The 21,179-nt window shown below is 40.0% G+C and overlaps 1 protein-coding gene across 1 annotated transcript in view; it reads left to right on the top strand.

Annotated features, from left to right (window-relative positions):
- Positions 1–15,262, top strand: part of KCNK3 (potassium two pore domain channel subfamily K member 3) — a 53,848-nt gene extending 38,586 nt beyond the window's left edge. The window contains exon 2 of the mRNA XM_069973175.1: positions 9,128–15,262. Within this exon, the coding sequence (XP_069829276.1) occupies positions 9,128–9,978 (851 nt within the window). The 3' untranslated portion in view covers positions 9,979–15,262. The remainder of the gene's footprint in view (positions 1–9,127) is intronic.
- Positions 15,263–21,179: the final 5,917 nt, after the last annotated feature.

Consider the following 21,179-nt stretch of genomic DNA (forward strand, 5'->3'; position numbering starts at 1 on the left):
TATGTACAGCACTGATATATGACACTTATGTACAGCACTGATATATGGTACTTATGTACAGCACTGATATATGGTACTTATGTACAGCACTGATATATGGTAGTTATGTACAGCACTGATATATGACACTTATGTACAGCACTGATATATGACACTTATGTACAGCACTGATATATGGTAGTTATGTATAGCACTGATATATGGTAGTTATGTACAGCACTGATATATGACACTTATGTACAGCACTGATATATGACACTTATGTACAGCACTGATATATGGTAGTTATGTACAGCACTGATATATGGTAGTTATGTACAGCACTGATATATGGTAGTTATGTACAGCACTGATATATGGTAGTTATGTACAGCACTGATATATGGTAGTTATGTACAGCACTGATATATGGTAGTTATGTATAGCACTGATATATGGTAGTTATGTACAGCACTGATATATGGTAGTTATGTACAGCACTGATATATGGTAGTTATGTACAGCACTGATATATATGACACTTATGTACAGCACTGATATATGGTACTTATGTACAGCACTGATATATGACACTTATGTACAGCACTGATATATGACACTTATGTACAGCACTGATATATGACACTTATGTACAGCACTGATATATGGTACTTATGTACAGCACTGATATATGGTAGTTATGTACAGCACTGATATATGGTAGTTATGTACAGCACTGATATATGACACTTATGTACAGTACTGATATATGGTACTTATTTACAGCACTGATATATGGTACTTATGTACAGCACTGATATATGGTAGTTATGTACAGCACTGATATATGGTAGTTATGTACAGCACTGATATATGGTAGTTATGTACAGCACTGATATATGACACTTATGTACAGCACTGATATATGGTAGTTATGTACAGCACTGATATATGGTACTTATGTACAGCACTGATATATGGTAGTTATGTACAGCACTGATATATGGCACTTATGTACAGCACTGATATATGGTAGTTATGTACAACACTGATATATATGACACTTATGTACAGCACTGATATATGGTACTTATGTACAGCACTGATATATGACACTTATGTACAGCACTGATATATGGTAGTTATGTACAGCACTGATATATGGTAGTTATGTACAGCACTGATATATGACACTTATGTACAGCACTGATATATGACACTTATGTACAGCACTGATATATGGTACTTATGTACAGCACTGATATATGGCACTTATGTACAGCACTGATATATGGCACTTATGTACAGCACTGATATATGGTAGTTATGTACAGCACTGATATATGACACTTATGTACAGCACTGATATATGGTAGTTATGTATAGCACTGATATATGGTAGTTATGTACAGCACTGATATATGGTAGTTATGTACAGCACTGATATATGGTAGTTATGTACAGCACTGATATATATGACACTTATGTACAGCACTGATATATGGTACTTATGTACAGCACTGATATATGACACTTATGTACAGCACTGATATATGACACTTATGTACAGCACTGATATATGACACTTATGTACAGCACTGATATATGGTAGTTATGTACAGCACTGATATATGGTACTTATGTACAGCACTGATATATGGTAGTTATGTACAGCACTGATATATGGTAGTTATGTACAGCACTGATATATGACACTTATGTACAGTACTGATATATGGTACTTATTTACAGCACTGATATATGGTACTTATGTACAGCACTGATATATGGTAGTTATGTACAGCACTGATATATGACACTTATGTACAGCACTGATATATGGTAGTTATGTACAGCACTGATATATGGTACTTATGTACAGCACTGATATATGGCACTTATGTACAGCACTGATATATGGTAGTTATGTACAGCACTGATATATGGTAGTTATGTACAGCACTGATATATGACACTTATGTACAGCACTGATATATGGTAGTTATGTACAGCACTGATATATGACACTTATGTACAGCACTGATATATGGTAGTTATGTACAGCACTGATATATGGTAGTTATGTACAGCAATGATATATGACACTTATGTACAGCACTGATATATGGTAGTTATGTACAGCACTGATATATGGTAGTTATGTACAGCACTGATATATGGTAGTTATGTACAGCACTGATATATGGTAGTTATGTACAGCACTGATATATGGTAGTTATGTACAACACTGATATATATGACACTTATGTACAGCACTGATATATGACACTTATGTACAGCACTGATATATGGTACTTATGTACAGCACTGATATATGGTAGTTATGTACAGCACTGATATATGGTAGTTATGTACAGCACTGATATATGGTAGTTATGTACAGCACTGATATATGGTAGTTATGTACAGCACTGATATATGGTACTTATGTACAGCACTGATATATGGTAGTTATGTACAGCACTGATATATGGTAGTTATGTACAGCACTGATATATGGTAGTTATGTACAGCACTGATATATGGTACTTATGTACAGCACTGATATATGGTAGTTATGTACAGCACTGATATATGACACTTATGTACAGCACTGATATATGGTAGTTATGTATAGCACTGATATATGGTAGTTATGTACAGCACTGATATATGGTAGTTATGTACAGCACTGATATATATGACACTTATGTACAGCACTGATATATGGTACTTATGTACAGCACTGATATATGACACTTATGTACAGCACTGATATATGACACTTATGTACAGCACTGATATATGGTACTTATGTACAGCACTGATATATGGCACTTATGTACAGCACTGATATATGGTAGTTATGTACAGCACTGATATATGGTACTTATGTACAGCACTGATATATGGTAGTTATGTACAGCACTGATATATGGTAGTTATGTACAGCACTGATATATGGTAGTTATGTACAGCACTGATATATGACACTTATGTACAGTACTGATATATGGTACTTATTTACAGCACTGATATATGGTACTTATGTACAGCACTGATATATGGTAGTTATGTACAGCACTGATATATGGTAGTTATGTACAGCACTGATATATGGTAGTTATGTACAGCACTGATATATGACACTTATGTACAGCACTGATATATGGTAGTTATGTACAGCACTGATATATGGTAGTTATGTACAGCACTGATATATGGTACTTATGTACAGCACTGATATATGGTAGTTATGTACAGCACTGATATATGGCACTTATGTACAGCACTGATATATGGTAGTTATGTACAGCACTGATATATGGCACTTATGTACAGCACTGATATATGGTACTTATGTACAGCACTGATATATGACACTTATGTACAGCACTGATATATGGTAGTTATGTACAGCACTGATATATGGTAGTTATGTACAGCACTGATATATGACACTTATGTACAGCACTGATATATGACACTTATGTACAGCACTGATATATGGTAGTTATGTACAGCACTGATATATGGCACTTATGTACAGCACTGATATATGGCACTTATGTACAGCACTGATATATGGTAGTTATGTACAGCACTGATATATGACACTTATGTACAGCACTGATATATGGTAGTTATGTACAGCACTGATATATGGTAGTTATGTACAGCACTGATATATGGTAGTTATGTACAGCACTGATATATGGTAGTTATGTACAGCACTGATATATGACACTTATGTACAGCACTGATATATGGTACTTATGTACAGCACTGATATATGGACACTTATGTACAGCACTGATATATGACACTTATGTACAGCACTGATATATGACACTTATGTACAGCACTGATATATGGTAGTTATGTACAGCACTGATATATGGTACTTATGTACAGCACTGATATATGGTAGTTATGTACAGCACTGATATATGGTAGTTATGTACAGCACTGATATATGACACTTATGTACAGTACTGATATATGGTACTTATTTACAGCACTGATATATGGTACTTATGTACAGCACTGATATATGGTAGTTATGTACAGCACTGATATATGACACTTATGTACAGCACTGATATATGGTAGTTATGTACAGCACTGATATATGGTACTTATGTACAGCACTGATATATGGCACTTATGTACAGCACTGATATATGGTAGTTATGTACAGCACTGATATATGGTAGTTATGTACAGCACTGATATATGACACTTATGTACAGCACTGATATATGGTAGTTATGTACAGCACTGATATATGGTAGTTATGTACAACACTGATATATATGACACTTATGTACAGCACTGATATATGGTACTTATGTACAGCACTGATATATGACACTTATGTACAGCACTGATATATGGTAGTTATGTACAGCACTGATATATGGTAGTTATGTACAGCACTGATATATGGTAGTTATGTACAGCACTGATATATGGTAGTTATGTACAGCACTGATATATGGTAGTTATGTACAGCCACTGATATATGGTACGTATGTACAGCACTGATATATGGTGTTATGTACAGCACTGATATATGGTAGTTATGTACAGCCACTGATATATGACACTTATGTACAGCACTGATATATGGTACTTATGTACCAGGACTGATATATGGTAGTTATGTACAGCACTGATATATGGTAGTTATGTACAGCACTGATATATGGTAGTTATGTACAGCATGATATAGGCTAGTTATGTACAGCACTGATATATGGTAGTTATGTACAGCACTGATATATGGTAGTTATGTACAGCACTGATAAGCATGCTTGTGAATATGGTACTATGTACAGCACTGATATATGGTAATTATGTACAGCACTGATATATGGTAGTTAATGTACAGCACTGATATATGACACTTATGTACAGCACTGATATATGGTAGTTATGTATAGCACTGATATATGGTAGTTATGTACAGCACTGATATATGGTAGTTATGTAACAGCACTGATATATATGACACTTCATGTACAGCACTGATATATGGTACTTATGTACAGCACTAATATATGACACTTATGTACAGCACTGATATATGACACTTATGTACAGCACTGATATATGACACTTATGTACAGCACTGATATATGGTACTTATGTACAGCACTGATATATGGTAGTTATGTACAGCACTGATATATGGTAGTTATGTACAGCACTGATATATGACACTTATGTACAGTACTGATATATGGTACTTATTTACAGCACTGATATATGGTACTTATGTACAGCACTGATATATGGTAGTTATGTACAGCACTGATATATGGTAGTTATGTACAGCACTGATATATGGCACTTATGTACAGCACTGATATATGGTAGTTATGTACAGCACTGATATATGGTAGTTATGTACAGCACTGATATATGACACTTATGTACAGTACTGATATATGGTAGTTATGTACAGCACTGATATATGGTAGTTATGTACAGCACTGATATATGACACTTATGTACAGCACTGATATATGGTAGTTATGTACAGCACTGATATATGGTAGTTATATACAGCACTGATATATGGTAGTTATGTACAGCACTGATATATGGTACTTATGTACAGCACTGATATATGGCACTTATGTACAGCACTGATATATGGTAGTTATGTACAGCACTGATATATGGTAGTTATGTACAGCACTGATATATGGTACTTATGTACAGCACTGATATATGGTACTTATGTACAGCACTGATATATGACACTTATGTACAGCACTGATATATGACACTTATGTACAGCACTGATATATGACACTTATGTACAGCACTGATATATGGTAGTTATGTACAGCACTGATATATGGTACTTATGTACAGCACTGATATATGGTAGTTATGTACAGCACTGATATATGGTAGTTATATACAGCACATATATATGGTAGTTATGTACAGCACTGATATATGGTAGTTATGTACAGCACTGATATATGACACTTATGTACAGCACTGATATATGGTAGTTATGTACAGCACTGATATATGACACTTATGTACAGCACTGATATATGGTAGTTATGTACAGCACTGATATATGACACTTATGTACAGCACTGATATATGGCACTTATGTACAGCACTGATATATGGTAGTTATGTACAACACTGATATATGGTAGTTATGTACAGCACTGATATATGGTACTTATGTACAACACTGATATATGGTAGTTATGTACAGCACTGATATATATGACACTTATGGACAGCACTGATATATGACACTTATGTACAGCACTGATATATGGTAGTTATGTACAGCACTGATATATGACACTTATGTACAGCACTGATATATGGCACTTATGTACAGCACTGATATATGGTACTTATGTACAGCACTGATATATGGTAGTTATGTACAGCACTGATATATGGTAGTTATGTACAGCACTGATATATGGTAGTTATGTACAGCACTGATATATGACACTTATGTACAGCACTGATATATGGTAGTTATGTACAGCACTGATATGACACTTATGTACAGCACTGATATATGGCACTTATGTACAGCACTGATATATGGTACTTATGTACAGCACTGATATATGGTACTTATGTACAGCACTGATATATGGTAGTTATGTACAGCACTGATATATGGTAGTTATGTACAGCACTGATATATGACACTTATATACAGCACTGATATATGGTACTTATGTACAGCACTGATATATGGTAGTTATGTACAGCACTGATATATGACACTTATGTACAGCACTGATATATGGTAGTTATGTACAGCACTGATATATGACACTTATGTACAGCACTGATATATGACACTTATGTACAGCACTGATATATGGTACTTATGTACAGCACTAATATATGGTAGTTATGTACAGCACTGATATATGGTAGTTATGTACAGCACTGATATATGACACTTATGTACAGCACTGATATATGGTAGTTATGTACAGCACTGATATATGGCACTTATGTACAGCACTGATATATGACACTTATGTACAGCACTGATATATGACACTTATGTACAGCACTGATATATGGTACTTATGTACAGCACTAATATATGGTAGTTATGTACAGCACTGATATATGGTAGTTATGTACAGCACTGATATATGACACTTATGTACAGCACTGATATATGGTAGTTATGTACAGCACTGATATATGGCACTTATGTACAGCACTGATATATGACACTTATGTAGGTGTCAATGTTTGGGGTCCAATCCAGGTTTTCCAAAAAACAAATATTGTTCAGAAGCAGCGACAGAGGCCGCACCATGTGACCTGTCCCCCTGATGAAGCTTCAGGCTCCGCTGACATCTGACTTATTACTGTGGAGACAATGGAGAATGTCAGGCCGCTGCGCTGTACGAGCTGTCACCCCGGAGGGATCCGCCTCATCCAGGAGAGGAAGCTTTTGTTTTAGGAAATAACACCTCTCCCTATTCTAACCTATCATTACCATCAGAGAGAGCGAGAGAGAGAGACAAAGACGTCACCGAGGGAGAGAGGCCGTATATACCCTCACTTTGTGAGAAAGAGAGAGACCGTATATACCAACACTCTGCCAGAGCGAAAGAGAGAGGCCGTATATACCACAACTTACATATCAGAGAGAGATAATAGATAATAAACATGCAACGTTTCGGTCACCTCTTACGGCCATTTTAAAAAACAAGGGCCGCGAGAGGCGACTGAAACGGCACATGTTTTTGATGGAATAAATTCACTTATTTATCTTTACGCATATTGGAGTGCTGCGGATGCATATTTATATAGATAGATAGATAGATAGATAGATAGATAGATAGATAGATAGATAGATGAGAGATAGGAGATAGATAGATAGGAGATAGATAGGAGATAGATAGATAGATAGATAGATAGGAGATAGATAGATAGATAGATAGATAGATAGATAGGAGATAGATAGATAGGAGATAGATAGATAGATAGATAGATAGATAGATAGATAGATAGATAGATAATAGATAGAGAGATAGATAGATAGATAGATAGATAGATAGATAGGAGATAGATAGATAGGAGATAGATAGATAGATAGATAGATAGATAGATAGATAGATAGATAGATAGATAATAGATAGATGAGAGATAGGAGATAGATAGGTAGATAGATAGATAGATAGATAGATAGGAGATAGATAGATAGATAGATAGGAGATAGATAGATAGGAGATAGATAGAAAGAAGATAGATAGGAGATAGATAGATAGATAGATAGATAGATAGATAGATAGATAGATAGGAGATAGATAGATAGATAGGAGATAGATAGAAGATAGATAGGAGATAGATAGATAGATAGATAGGAGATAGATAGAAGATAGATAGGAGATAGATAGATAGATAGATAGATAGATAGGAGATAGATAGATAGATAGGAGATAGATAGATAGATAGATAGATAGATAGATAGATAGATAGATAGATAGGAGATAGATAGATAAATAGATAGGAGATAGATAGATAGATAGATAGATAGAAGATAGGTAGATAGATAGATAGGAGATAGATAGAAGATAGATAGATAGATAGATAGATAGATAGATAGATAGATAGGAGATAGATAGATAGATAGATAGATAGATAGATAGATAGGAGATAGATAGATAGATAGATAGATAGATAGATAGGAGATAGATAGATAGATAGATAAATAATGAAGGAATCCGCGGCACAATCAAAATCGTGAAAAAATCCCAAAGTGTATTTATTCCATAAAAGTAAACAAATTCATGCAACGTTTCTGTCTCTTCCCGAGACCTTTCTCAAGCATGAGAGGGAACTGAAACTTTGCATCTCTGTATTTTTTTGCACTTTGCAATAAACCACTACTTTCTTTCACTTATGCTGGAGTGCTTGGGACTTTCGTTTTGTATCTGGGGATCCCTCCTGCCAAGGGAATTACATCCTGCAGCACCCGCTACATCCACTAAGAAGTGCGGCTCCTACTTCTCCTCTACCTAGATAGATAGATAGATAGATAGACCCATCACTGAGCCTTTGCAGAGAGTTAGCCTGCTGTGACGCTGATCTCTAACTGAATGTTTCTGGTTTCCTCCAGGTTACGGACATGCTGCTCCCAGCACAGACGGAGGCAAAGTCTTCTGCATGTTCTACGCCCTTCTAGGAATCCCGCTCACTTTGGTCATGTTCCAGAGCCTTGGTGAGAGGATTAACACCTTCGTCAGGTATCTACTGTACCGTATCAAGAAGTGCCTTCGAATGAGGCGGCCGGACGTATCTATGGCCAACATGGTCATCATCGGCTTCTTCTCCTGCATCAGCACCCTGTGCATCGGGGCTGCGGCTTTCTCCTACTATGAGCAGTGGAGCTTTTTCCATGCCTATTATTACTGCTTCATAACTCTCACCACTATCGGATTCGGAGACTATGTGGCCCTCCAGAAAGACGCTGCTCTCCAAAACAAGCCCCAGTATGTTGCCTTTAGTTTTGTGTACATCTTAATGGGACTGACGGTCATAGGAGCTTTCCTCAACTTGGTGGTTCTTCGATTCATGACCATGAACGCGGAGGACGAGAAACGGGATGCGGAACATCGGGCTTTACTGAACAGGAACGGGCCCTCCAGCATACACACCACCGACTCCAGCTCTTCCACAGGTGGCTTTAGAAATGTGTATGCGGAGGTTCTTCACTTCCAGTCCATGTGCTCCTGCTTGTGGTATAAAAGTAGGGAAAAACTACAGTATTCCATCCCCATGATCATCCCTCGGGACCTGTCCACCTCAGACACCTGTGTAGAGCAGAACCACTCCCCCGGTAGATGCATGGGCACGCCATCCAATGGATGTATCTGTAACAACCAACATTCAGCCATCAGTTCTGTATCCACAGGACTGCACAGTCTCTCGGCATTTCGAGGACTCATGAAGCGGAGAAGTTCTGTGTAGTCCTCATCGGTCCACAGTATAGACTTTTCTTACAAATTGCCTACTGAATGCTGAGTGTTCACACCGACGTACAGCGCTCTTTATGTTCTTAAATTGGAGCCCATCACATGGAGAGGCTGCGGGTGATTGGGGCCGAACAATGGGGGGGGGTTCATATATCAAAGAGCGTATGAGAAAAAGAAAAAGTCTAGTACTAGAAGAATCCAGGTGCCATGGCTTAGATATCATCTCATTGCGCCAATTCTATGTGCCAAAATAAGAGAATGGCGTCATATACACCTAGCTTTACCATTTCCAAAATTGTGTCCAAATTGTGAAAAACTTTAAGGGTAGAGCGTCTTTAATCATGGCCACCAAAAGGTCAAAATGACTCATTTGATATATGACCCCCACCACCACCACCATTTCACACATCATTGATACCAACAGGTTATGACTAGCACTGAGCAAAGTTGGCAAATTGTTTTGGTTCAGCAATGTTCTCTGAACTCGACTCAAATGCTCGGCATTTAATGCCCAGTGTTTGGAGATGTTGGATACCACCAAAGAGAGTCCTGGAAAACATAAATGCAGCCATAGTCCATAGGCTCTATCCACAGTTTCCTGGCAGCCTTAGAGCAGCAACCAATGTCTCCAATCAAATGCCAAACATTTGGCTTTGGAGAATGTTGCCGAACCCGAACAGTTCAGCAACCGAGCTCAACTAGTTATGACCTCTAGGTTGAGCGTTATTGATGGGTCTGCTCTCCCAACATTCATGGTTGACTGAACCCATTTATCTAAAATATGTTGAGATCAGAGATCAGGTCCCTTAAACAAATGTCATGGATCTGCCCCCAAGGGGCAACATTTCGAGGGGTCAATATCAACCATGAATGAAACCCAGATGGCCATTTCCGGTCAAGCACATTCAGATTGCCTTTATTTATTATAACTAGTGTTGAGCAAACAGGTTCGGAGAACATTGCCAAATACGAACAAAGTACTTGGCATTTAATTTCGGGTGGCTGGAGAAGTTGGATGCCCTGCTAGGGGTTGGACATGGTCTATGGCCTATGGCTGTATCCATGTTTTCTAGGACTCATTAGGGTGGCATCCAACTTCTCCAGCCACCGAGAGTCAAAAGCAGAACGCTCAGGTTTGGAGAACGTTGCTGAACCCAATCAGTTTGGCAAGTCTGCTCTATGCTAATTATAATGCTGAGCCATCTTTACCCATCGCTCAGAATATTCCGGCCCTGCGACAGAACAGTCCACCTGAAATGCCGCTGTCCCGCATGTAGCATGTGTATTCTCTATGTCCAATAAGAGCAATCCCAGGGCTAACTTATTTCCACTTGTACTATAAGTATTACACCTCTTTTGTATTCATACCAAATGCCATATCTTTGTACACAAAAACTTAGGTTATGTTTTTTGAAAACTTTTTGATTCTAGATAACAGACGCCGGCATGAAGCTTAAGTGGCACTGTACGCACAACTTTATTAACCCAAAAGTAGATATTTGTAATCTTAAGGAATAGGAAGAGATTCTCAGGGAGAGATGGAATAATAATAATGGAGCGATGTGCAAAAAAAAATAAAAAATCCAAAAATAGCAATGTTTATAAACCATGTCTGATCTTTAGGTTATGGTTTAACTGTAGTCAGGGACAGGCACATTTTGTTGGTACTAACCTCAAGACAATGGCCATACACCGTATCACCAATGGTGGGTTTGTCTTCTCTGTGTCTGTGGAGGTTCCTTTGTATTGTCATCACAGGGTATCGTTCTGCTTCACGTTGTACAATATTGATTCCTTATTCTCATCTAACGTCTCCCTCATGATCCCGGTCTTGGTGGATTAGGTTGGACGCTGGTTGAAATATTGGACAAGTATGGAGTAGCCATTTTCAGATTCCAGGCTGAGGGTCTTTGCTGGTCTTTTATATCTTAAATGAGACTAAATCTGGCGAGTCCAAGACCATTGGGCCATGAGTGATATAAATCTTTGTTTTTTGGGGTAACAGGAAGGATCAAGATCCTTCTTGTTCAGATATCTATAGAAATCTGTTCCTATGGTGGGAACTTGCCCCCAGGTATCCTCGGGGATAGTCCTGCCCATCGTATCATGGACCATAAATGTTTTCGCCATTGAAGCAGATTTCTGTGGGACAGAGGAACCTTCACAGCAACAACAAATACGGTTATAGTTACCAGAAGCCATAAAGCCCACAGAGAGTGAGGACATCAAGTCTTAGTATCCATTAAAAAAGCTCGGTGGTTATATTACCTGCCGTCAGTAATGGTTAACCCTATAGTGTACCTAGTCCTGACCATAAACCTTGTTATCATGCACCTTAACCTTAAATACCTTATACCGAACCCTATTTATAGCCCTACACTATAACCCCAAACCTTATCTTTATCCTTACCTACACCTTACCTCAACCCTTCTCCTAACCCTACACATTACCCCAGTCGTAACCTATTATCAAAGTCCAAACCCTTGACCTCACCCTATACCTAAACCATAACCTTCCTCCTTACTCCATAAATCTATCCCTTCCCCTAACACTATATCTTAACCCTTAAAGTCCCCATACACCTTATATTTTTCTCGAATGTTGTCAGGGAAAATAGGGGTCGGGTGTGATGGAAAGTCATTGCCTATTCCCTTGTTCTAGGAGAGCTCGCTGGCTGCGGCTTAACCCTCTCCATAGAGAACACAGGAGCACTTGGCTGTGCCAAATATTTCTGTGTATGGAGAGGATGGGGGCTGTCAGTTATGGAAGGTGTATGGTCAGCTTAACTTCTCCTTATCCTAACCCTATACCTTAACCTAGCCCCCTTATCCTATACTGTAGCCCCCAACCCTTCCCCTTAACCCAGCCCTATACCCTACCCTATACTGTAGCCCCAACCCTTCCCCTTAACCCAGCCCTATACCCTACCTATACTGTAACCCTAACCCTCTACTTTAACCTAGCCCTATACCTTACCCTATACTGTGACACCAACCCTTCACCTTAACCTAGCCCTATACCTTACCCTATACTGTGACACCAACACTTCACCTTAACCTACCCCTATACCTTATCCTATAATGTAACCCCCTCCCTTCCCCTTACCTAGCCCCTAACTGTAGCCCCAACCCTACACCTTAAGCTAACCTTATACCCTACCCCTATTAACCTCACCCTAACTTTAGCTTTATAACTCAACATTTGTTGATAGAATTAGGTCTAATAAATTTGAGAGGTCTTCTGCTCCAATGATGTCATCAGATCCTCGTGACTTCTAGTGACATCACTGGTTGTTGTTTTTTGTGTTTTTTTTTAGTTATTAACAACATGGATGCCTTTATATTTTGGTAGCATAAATGTTATGTTGGGAGACGTCTATGTCATGGTTCTCAGGCGGACGAGCTTTAGCTTTAGAGGGGACCGTACACTGATACCATAGACGTATAATGCAATATGTTGTAGTGTTATCGATGCTGAGATGAATGAATCAGATGTACTGTATGGTGGCTGTAACAAGTGGGTGTGGGGTCCATCAGACCAAGAGCATCATCAGTGGCCAAATAATTGAAGGATTGGAGAAGTTCTGGTTGTGGCAGCTCCACCATCCTGTTCGCGTCTTATCATTGGTCTACCTACTTTTACCCACAGACATAGTCATTGTCTCATAATCACCAGGGACCCAGAGTCTCACCACCCCAAGGTTCCGTCCCCCATACCTACCGGGACTTCATGTTTTGGTTTGTCCTCATTGACTACTCAATGGTTTATGTACATAAGAGTGAACTTTGACCTGGATGTTTTTACAATAGACGCCAATAACCTAATGATACTTGCCGACAGTTCACCTGGACACTCATTCACACAGGCCCTGATGGACCTTTCACAAAAACGGCCACTTTGTGAACGGTCACAGACAATATGGGGATTGGGATGTTCTGGAGCTTATTGCAAGTGAACACTTAGAATAGGTGTGGGGTAAGTGTCAGATCTCGTAGGCCTCACTGCTGGGAACCTCCATTATCTTCAGAATGGAGCGATGTACTGGGCGAACTCTGGCAGCCCCATAGACCTTGTGGATAGGGGATAAATGTTTTATCTTGGAAACCCCCTTTAGATTTCAATGTTGGCAAATATGACTGTATAATACTATTACGCTAAGAGTAAGAGGTAGTGTGATGTGAGGCCTACAGTATAGTATGGTCCGATGTAAGATTATATGTATATTTGCACCTTATCTCATGCTGTATACACAATAGGTGCCCATACACCTAATAAAGTGAAACCATCAGACAGAATATGATATATGGGGGTCTCCCGACTCTCCACCGACATCATCTGTAAAAAGGGCAGTAGGTATGCTCACTCCTCCCTTCTATAGCTGCAGTGGACATTTTCCACCATTGTAACCAGCACTATCACCCGGACAATGCCTCCTCTATATGTGCCCCCTTGTGTACTGCCTTATACCCCTCTAAACATCCCTGTTTCCCCTACATAGAGTCATTGGAAATCACTGTCCTCTTTGCTTCTATATTTGTCCTTCCGATTGCAGGAAAGTCTCCGTTTATTCACTTATATTACGGAGTAAGAGGTATATTAGCAAATCCCTTTCCTCCATGAATTCATTAAGCTCCTCGGGCTCGGAGTCGTGTATCCTGCTGCACTTCCATTGTTTCTTCAAACAATTAAATTAAACAATTATTAGAATAGCCAGAGACCCGTAATCATGAGGACAAGACAAGTGTAGTCTGCCTAATGTGATCAGCACGGGGGTATGATCAGCTGCTCACAGAGGACTGGCACACCCAGCAATATCCAGCATAGAACGTTCAGCACAATGAGGCCGAGGGAGCCGGCATCACTAGGACGGACTCGGGAGAGAATAGTGCCCTGAAACTGTCTATAACCATCAGCTCATGTCCCTGTAATATAGAAATTTAATTTATAAAATCTTTCATGAATTATGATTGATTCCAAAAATTTTCCAAAAATGTAATAACCTTTAATACAATACCCAAGATACTGTGTATATAGTAGACAAGGAGTACTGAAAAATATCTTTATCCTTATGGCCCCCCCTGTAGTAGCAGGTAAGGTGAGAAGGCGTAAATGAACCCTCCATGGAGCTGGTTTACGCCACTAATACCCTCCACTGGAGATGAGCGAAGCGCTCATCTAAGCAAAGCGAATAGCTTAGTTTGATCAGCGCTCCGCGCACCACGCGCCGGGATTTCAGCAATGTTCCACTCCCTGCCGCTCCACTCCATGTGCCATGGAAAAGCTGGATCCAATCCTGGGAAACTGGGAAAAGTTTTCCAGAATTAGATCCAGCTTTTTCTGGCATCCTGGGAGCAGCGTGGTGCGCGGAGCAGCGTGGTGCGCGGAGCAGCGCGGGAAGCCCGGCGGCGTGGTGCGCTGATCAAACTAAGCGCTTCGCTTCGATAAGCGCTTTGCTCATCTATACCCTCCACCTTTTATGAGAGATGAGGGTGATGTGACTCTCTATAGCAAAGTCAGGGCAAGCACTATGAAGGCTCCACCACAAGTAAGGAGAATAGGATGAACCTAAGCTAAACACCACCCATATGTGTAGAGTTACCCATCAAGAGAAGGACAAATATATGGAAAGAACTAGTGATGAGCACATTTTTCAAAAATTCATTTTGCCAGGTTCACAAATTTTTGGAGTAAACTTTGCAAACATGAGAACAAAACTTTAAGGAACCGCACTAAAAAGGCTAAACAATTGTGCAGCTGTATTAGTGCAGTTTTGGTGATCAATAGAGATGAGCGAACCGGGTTCGAGTCGATCCGAACCCGGTTCGCTCATCTCTATTGATCACCAAAACTGCACTAATACAGCTGCACAATTGTTCGGCATTGGATTAGCGGTGGCTGCTGAAGTTGGATAAAGCTCTAAGGTTGTCTGGAAAACATGGATACAGCCAATGACTATATCCATGTTTTCCACATATCCTTAGGGCTTTATCCAACTTCAGCAGCCACCGCTAATCAAATGCCGAAAGTTCGGGTTCGGATGGACTCCAGCTGCTCCAGGTTCGCTCATCTCCCGGTGTCTTCTGCATCTCGTGTGTCCTCTTCTGAACCAAAACCAGCCTGCCCAGGACAATAACTGACTGCAGCCAGTGGCGCCAATCATAATAACGGCCAGTGATTGGCTGAGCAGGCGGTCACTCTTGTCTAGACACATAAGAGGACACCAGGGGAGTGCAGGTAGGTGAGCATATAATTTTTTTTTCTCTAGTGAATTTTAATATGAAGTGTAAGGAAATTTTCTGCAAACCTGGCTGTGAATCCAGCCTTGCTCATCACTAGATATAACCTAAAATAAAGGTGATAAAATGCCCTATATCTAATATGGCTCCCACAGCTACCTACCTCCCACGTACAACATACAAAGGGGTATTTCAGATCTATAAGGAGATTGCATAGAACTATGACATGTTGTTCGTTTATGATGGGACCGGCTTCCTCCCCCTCTCACAGCAGAAAATCCCAGCATATTTAAAGAGACGGTCATTCTACCTCTACAATTTTTAAGTAACTTGTTGTGACATTGTTCTGATTCAAAAATTAACCGTCTCTTTAAAATATGAACCTTGAACTGTAAGTAACAGCATATGGTTAGGATCGGTGGGGAGGTCACTGTTATGACCTGCATAGCACGGCCCACTTACACTGGTGCAGCATTACACTGCCTATGTGACCGGTGAGAGTCACAGGGTCGGACCCCCCATGATCCTAGAGTTATAGAATATCTCTGCTATAGGGTATAACCATGAGCCATAGCAACGTCACATCATAAAACACAGTATAAGCTGTAGAGCCGGAATCAATATGACATCGTCCGGCATCATTCATTGCTGTGCTGGGATTTCCCGCTATGAGAGGGGGAGGGGGCTGCTTCATAGCTCATAGTCTTTTTTCTATTCTACGGTAGTTCTCACATTACATGCACAGCCTATCCCTTACTATAGGATGATTTCTACAAGGGAAATAATTCACAAAATCATGAGAAATTTCCCCTGTGGCCGGGGTCATCCTATAGCAATCAGCTGCCCGTGTCATCTGGATAGAGAGTATTAGGACTCCGCTCAGGCTTTTGACCTTGTCTGACCTGGAATGATCAGCAGTAACATGAACGTTTCCTCATCACAGTCTCCAGACAGGGAAAACATGGAAAGAAATCTACGGATCTGGTAAACCCCCGACTCCCAGTATAACCCTGTAGATTCCCATCAGCTAGAAAGCCAAAGGTTATAGAACACCGGCGGAGAGCAGAAAGCCGGACATTTACTAGACTTTATTGGTACTAGAGTAGAATGTAGCAAAACCTTGAAGAGAAATTCAGTCCTATGATATCTTCCGAAATAGTTTGGTATGGAGGGTGGTGATATACGGGGTGTGCTCTCGGACCCTGGTGACCACTGGTCCAGCTGCCGCATAAATGGAGGGTCCTAGTGCGGATCATCAGTCATGGGGGTATATATCTCATTGATGGGGATGGATTACTACAACAGATCCAGATGATGCTGGATGGAGCCAGAGGACATATGGTGGAGACTCTCAAGGTTCTATTACCAACAATGCTGCAATCTTATTATGGAACGACCATGTGACTACTGAATATTGCATTTTATAGCAGGAAATAATATGTCTACTGAGGTTACATGTGGACAAACCCAAGGCCAAGGTGGTCTACCCTCTGGTCTGTCATTAGTCAATTACATTGTAAACCAAAAGAATTGTATCCAATGTGATCTCATTCACATAGTCACCTGAGATGATAGCGGGAGTCATTGGACTTATAGGACCCCTGGTGATTTGGGTTACCATGCTGTACTCCTGTTAAGTCAAGAGTGTTGAAGACAAGGTCCCCCCTCTTAGACTCTCTACTAGACTATCTCCACTGAACTGACTACGATAGAAGTAATTTTGGAAATAGGAATGTAACTGGTCACCTCTGTACCACAGGTAGTCACTTAAAGGATCCCTCCACCATAAGCACCAGCTTCATCCCAAAGGTCCCACTCTAGCAGGTGCCATGTTGCTCCACAATGTTCTTCCCCATTGCTCACCTGGAAGCTGTAATAACCCTGTTGTCCCTGATTTCTCACCGTTTCTGCTGTAGCTATATGACGGCCATGGCCGGAGTCATCCCATTACCGATAGACATCTCAGTGTTGGGTTGGCGTCTACAGATCATGGTAACCCCCCTTGTCTTAGGATGTACAGCTGCCAACACTTTGTTAATATACAACATTGACCTTAATTCTTGGTAGACGTTACCCAAGGCCGACTGATGCCTATAAAATCCTTGATGTAGAACAGTTCTGTGTCTGGTGCGGATCTGCCTCTCATCTCACCCGTCCTGTTGAAGACACTGTACATATTCCAGGCCGGGGGACTACTCTTGATCCACTCCTTACCATAGGAGGACAATTGTAGAAACAGGTGATCTCAGGGTCATGAGTGGTCCTTAGGTGCGTAACCTGTGGCCTCCGGCTCCTCTTATCCAACTGTATACTGTAGCGTGTGCCCGTCCTCATCATATGTACCTTGATGGACTCCATCCACCATAGCTGGTCACACATACACAGTCACTCTCCATAGTAACCAGGAGATACCAAACCAGTTGAGTTTTTGTATCTTCCATAGACTATTATGGAAAGTGGCCACATAATGAGGATGAATAGAAAGGTAGACTTCGGGTGCGGTCCCTTCTATGTAATACGTTGACCACCTCAGTATAGGCCATTGATGTCATTCGTCCTATTTGGACATGATGGACCATGAGGTCTGGTGTTGTCCCGTCCCGTATACCATGTTATACCCAACAGAGAAGAGAAATATCAGGTAACTGAGACAGTCGCATCTTCAGGGTCCGCCATGTTAGTCATTGTCAGCGACATCATCCACCAGCTGAAGGACTCTTTTTGATACTTGACTTATTGTACTGTATATAGAAGTAGCTATAACCTATATATATATAAATATATACAGCTCTCACTGCTTGTGTACATACGACTTCCTCTATACATATCTATAAATATCTGATCTGTAAGATATAAAGGAAGGATCCTGTGAAATATATATAAGATTTGTTAACGCTGAGCGGGTTGTAATAAATTATATCCAAGAAGGAGCCGAGAAGGTTCCCGATGCCAAAGTATTTATACTACTGATGATTTTCAATAGAGAAGGAAATAAAGACTGTTTTGAAACTTGTATACAGAGTCATCAATCCTGGGGGGTGGGCGAGGGGCTGGGATATAGGTCATGGGGTATAATGGCCTATGTACATTGGTGATCTCCAGAAGAGATACATCCTGTATTATACTCCAGAGCTGCACTCACTATTCTGCTGGTGGGGTCACTGTGTACATACATTACTGATCCTGAGTTACATCCTGTATTATACTCCAGAGCTGCACTCACTATTCTGCTGGTGGGGTCACTGTGTACATACATTACTGATCCTGAGTTACATCCTGTATTATACTCCAGAGCTGCACTCACTATTCTGCTGGTGGGGTCACTGTGTACATACATTACTGATCCTGAGTTACATCCTGTATTATACTCCAGAGCTGCACTCACTATTCTGCTGGTGGGGTCACTGTGTACATACATTACTGATCCTGAGTTACATCCTGTATTATACTCCAGAGCTGCACTCACTATTCTGCTGGTGGGGTCACTGTGTACATACATTACATTACTGATCCTGAGTTACATCCTGTAATTCTTTTTATTAGAAAAATATAAAACATAACAAGTATAACTGCATAAACATAAACATAAACGCGGCTCCATCAGCCAGAACAAAAACAAATACAAAGCTTTCTGCTTATAACAAAAACAACAAATTAATAAATTCTTAAATAATATCTTTACGGAAAGGAAATCATCCCTCACCGGCCAGTCCAGCTTCATTATAAGATACTACCAAAATCCCCCCAAACTTACCCCAAACTTACAACTATTACTAACCCCACCACCACCACTACTACCTACCCCACACTCACACCTCACAGCACACAGAAATTATATAGTAAAGACACTTTAGACCAAAGGCCAAAAAAGCTATAACATGTTTGAGCCATTCTTGTCTCTAACTTAATACAGTCCCTGCTTGGACATAACTGAACAAAATAAGAAAACCAAAACTACACAAAGCTTTTTTTTTTTCCCCTTCAACACACACAGCACCCCCCACTCACACACACCCCAGCACAATTCACCAACCAAACCTCCCATCCCCGTATACATAACTCCCACCTAACCCCCCCACACACACACTAGACAACTTTAACAGTTAAGAAACTATCCTCAACTAAACAAAGTTAGTACAAATAGTAAAAAATGAAAACATCAAATACTAACTTAAGAATACCAGGTCCGGCTGCCTTATATACATTAAGATAAAATATAATAATAATAATAATAATAATAATAACAACAATAATAATAATAACAACAATAATAATAAAGTATACTAATAAACAATAAATGCAAATAATAATAAAATTATAGCAATCAAATACATAAACCTATCTAATATTCTAACTACAAACCCCATTTCCCACACCCCAAATCTGGACATTAGTCTGGGTCCATAAGTTCAGTTCTTGTCCCTCAGTGACTCATGCCAGAACCCCATCCAAGTAAAAGCATACGATGTAAACCCCCCCATTGTCCCTCCCAACCTATCCTATACCCCATACCATATACAATAACTATAATCGTCCATAGGACTTATCCAGCCCTCAACTTACCAAACTACCTAAAACACCAACACCACAACACATAACAAGGCTCAAGTTCGGTAGCCTGTAAGCCCTTTACTGTTTATAACTGAATACAAAATTAAAACAAAAACCTAAAGTGTCATGCACAGCCCCGCACCGGGATCGGAGGATGGCAGACCGGGTACCATAATGATTTATAACCTATCCCTGACTATTCTCCCTACCCTCTCCCTACTACTATCCCTAAATATTAATCTAACCCTCACACTCTCCCTACCTCTGTCCCTATCTACTCTGTCCCTAACCAGAATTATGGTCCCTCACCCAGTGGGCTCAGTACCTAGGGCACAGCGAAGGAAAATCCTCTCCACAGGAGAGAAGCCCTACTTGTACCCAGCCTGCCATACTCCAAAGACCTGATCT

The sequence above is a fragment of the Dendropsophus ebraccatus genome, chromosome 6 (genome assembly GCF_027789765.1).
Source record: "Dendropsophus ebraccatus isolate aDenEbr1 chromosome 6, aDenEbr1.pat, whole genome shotgun sequence".
Lineage (NCBI taxonomy): Eukaryota > Metazoa > Chordata > Amphibia > Anura > Hylidae > Dendropsophus > Dendropsophus ebraccatus.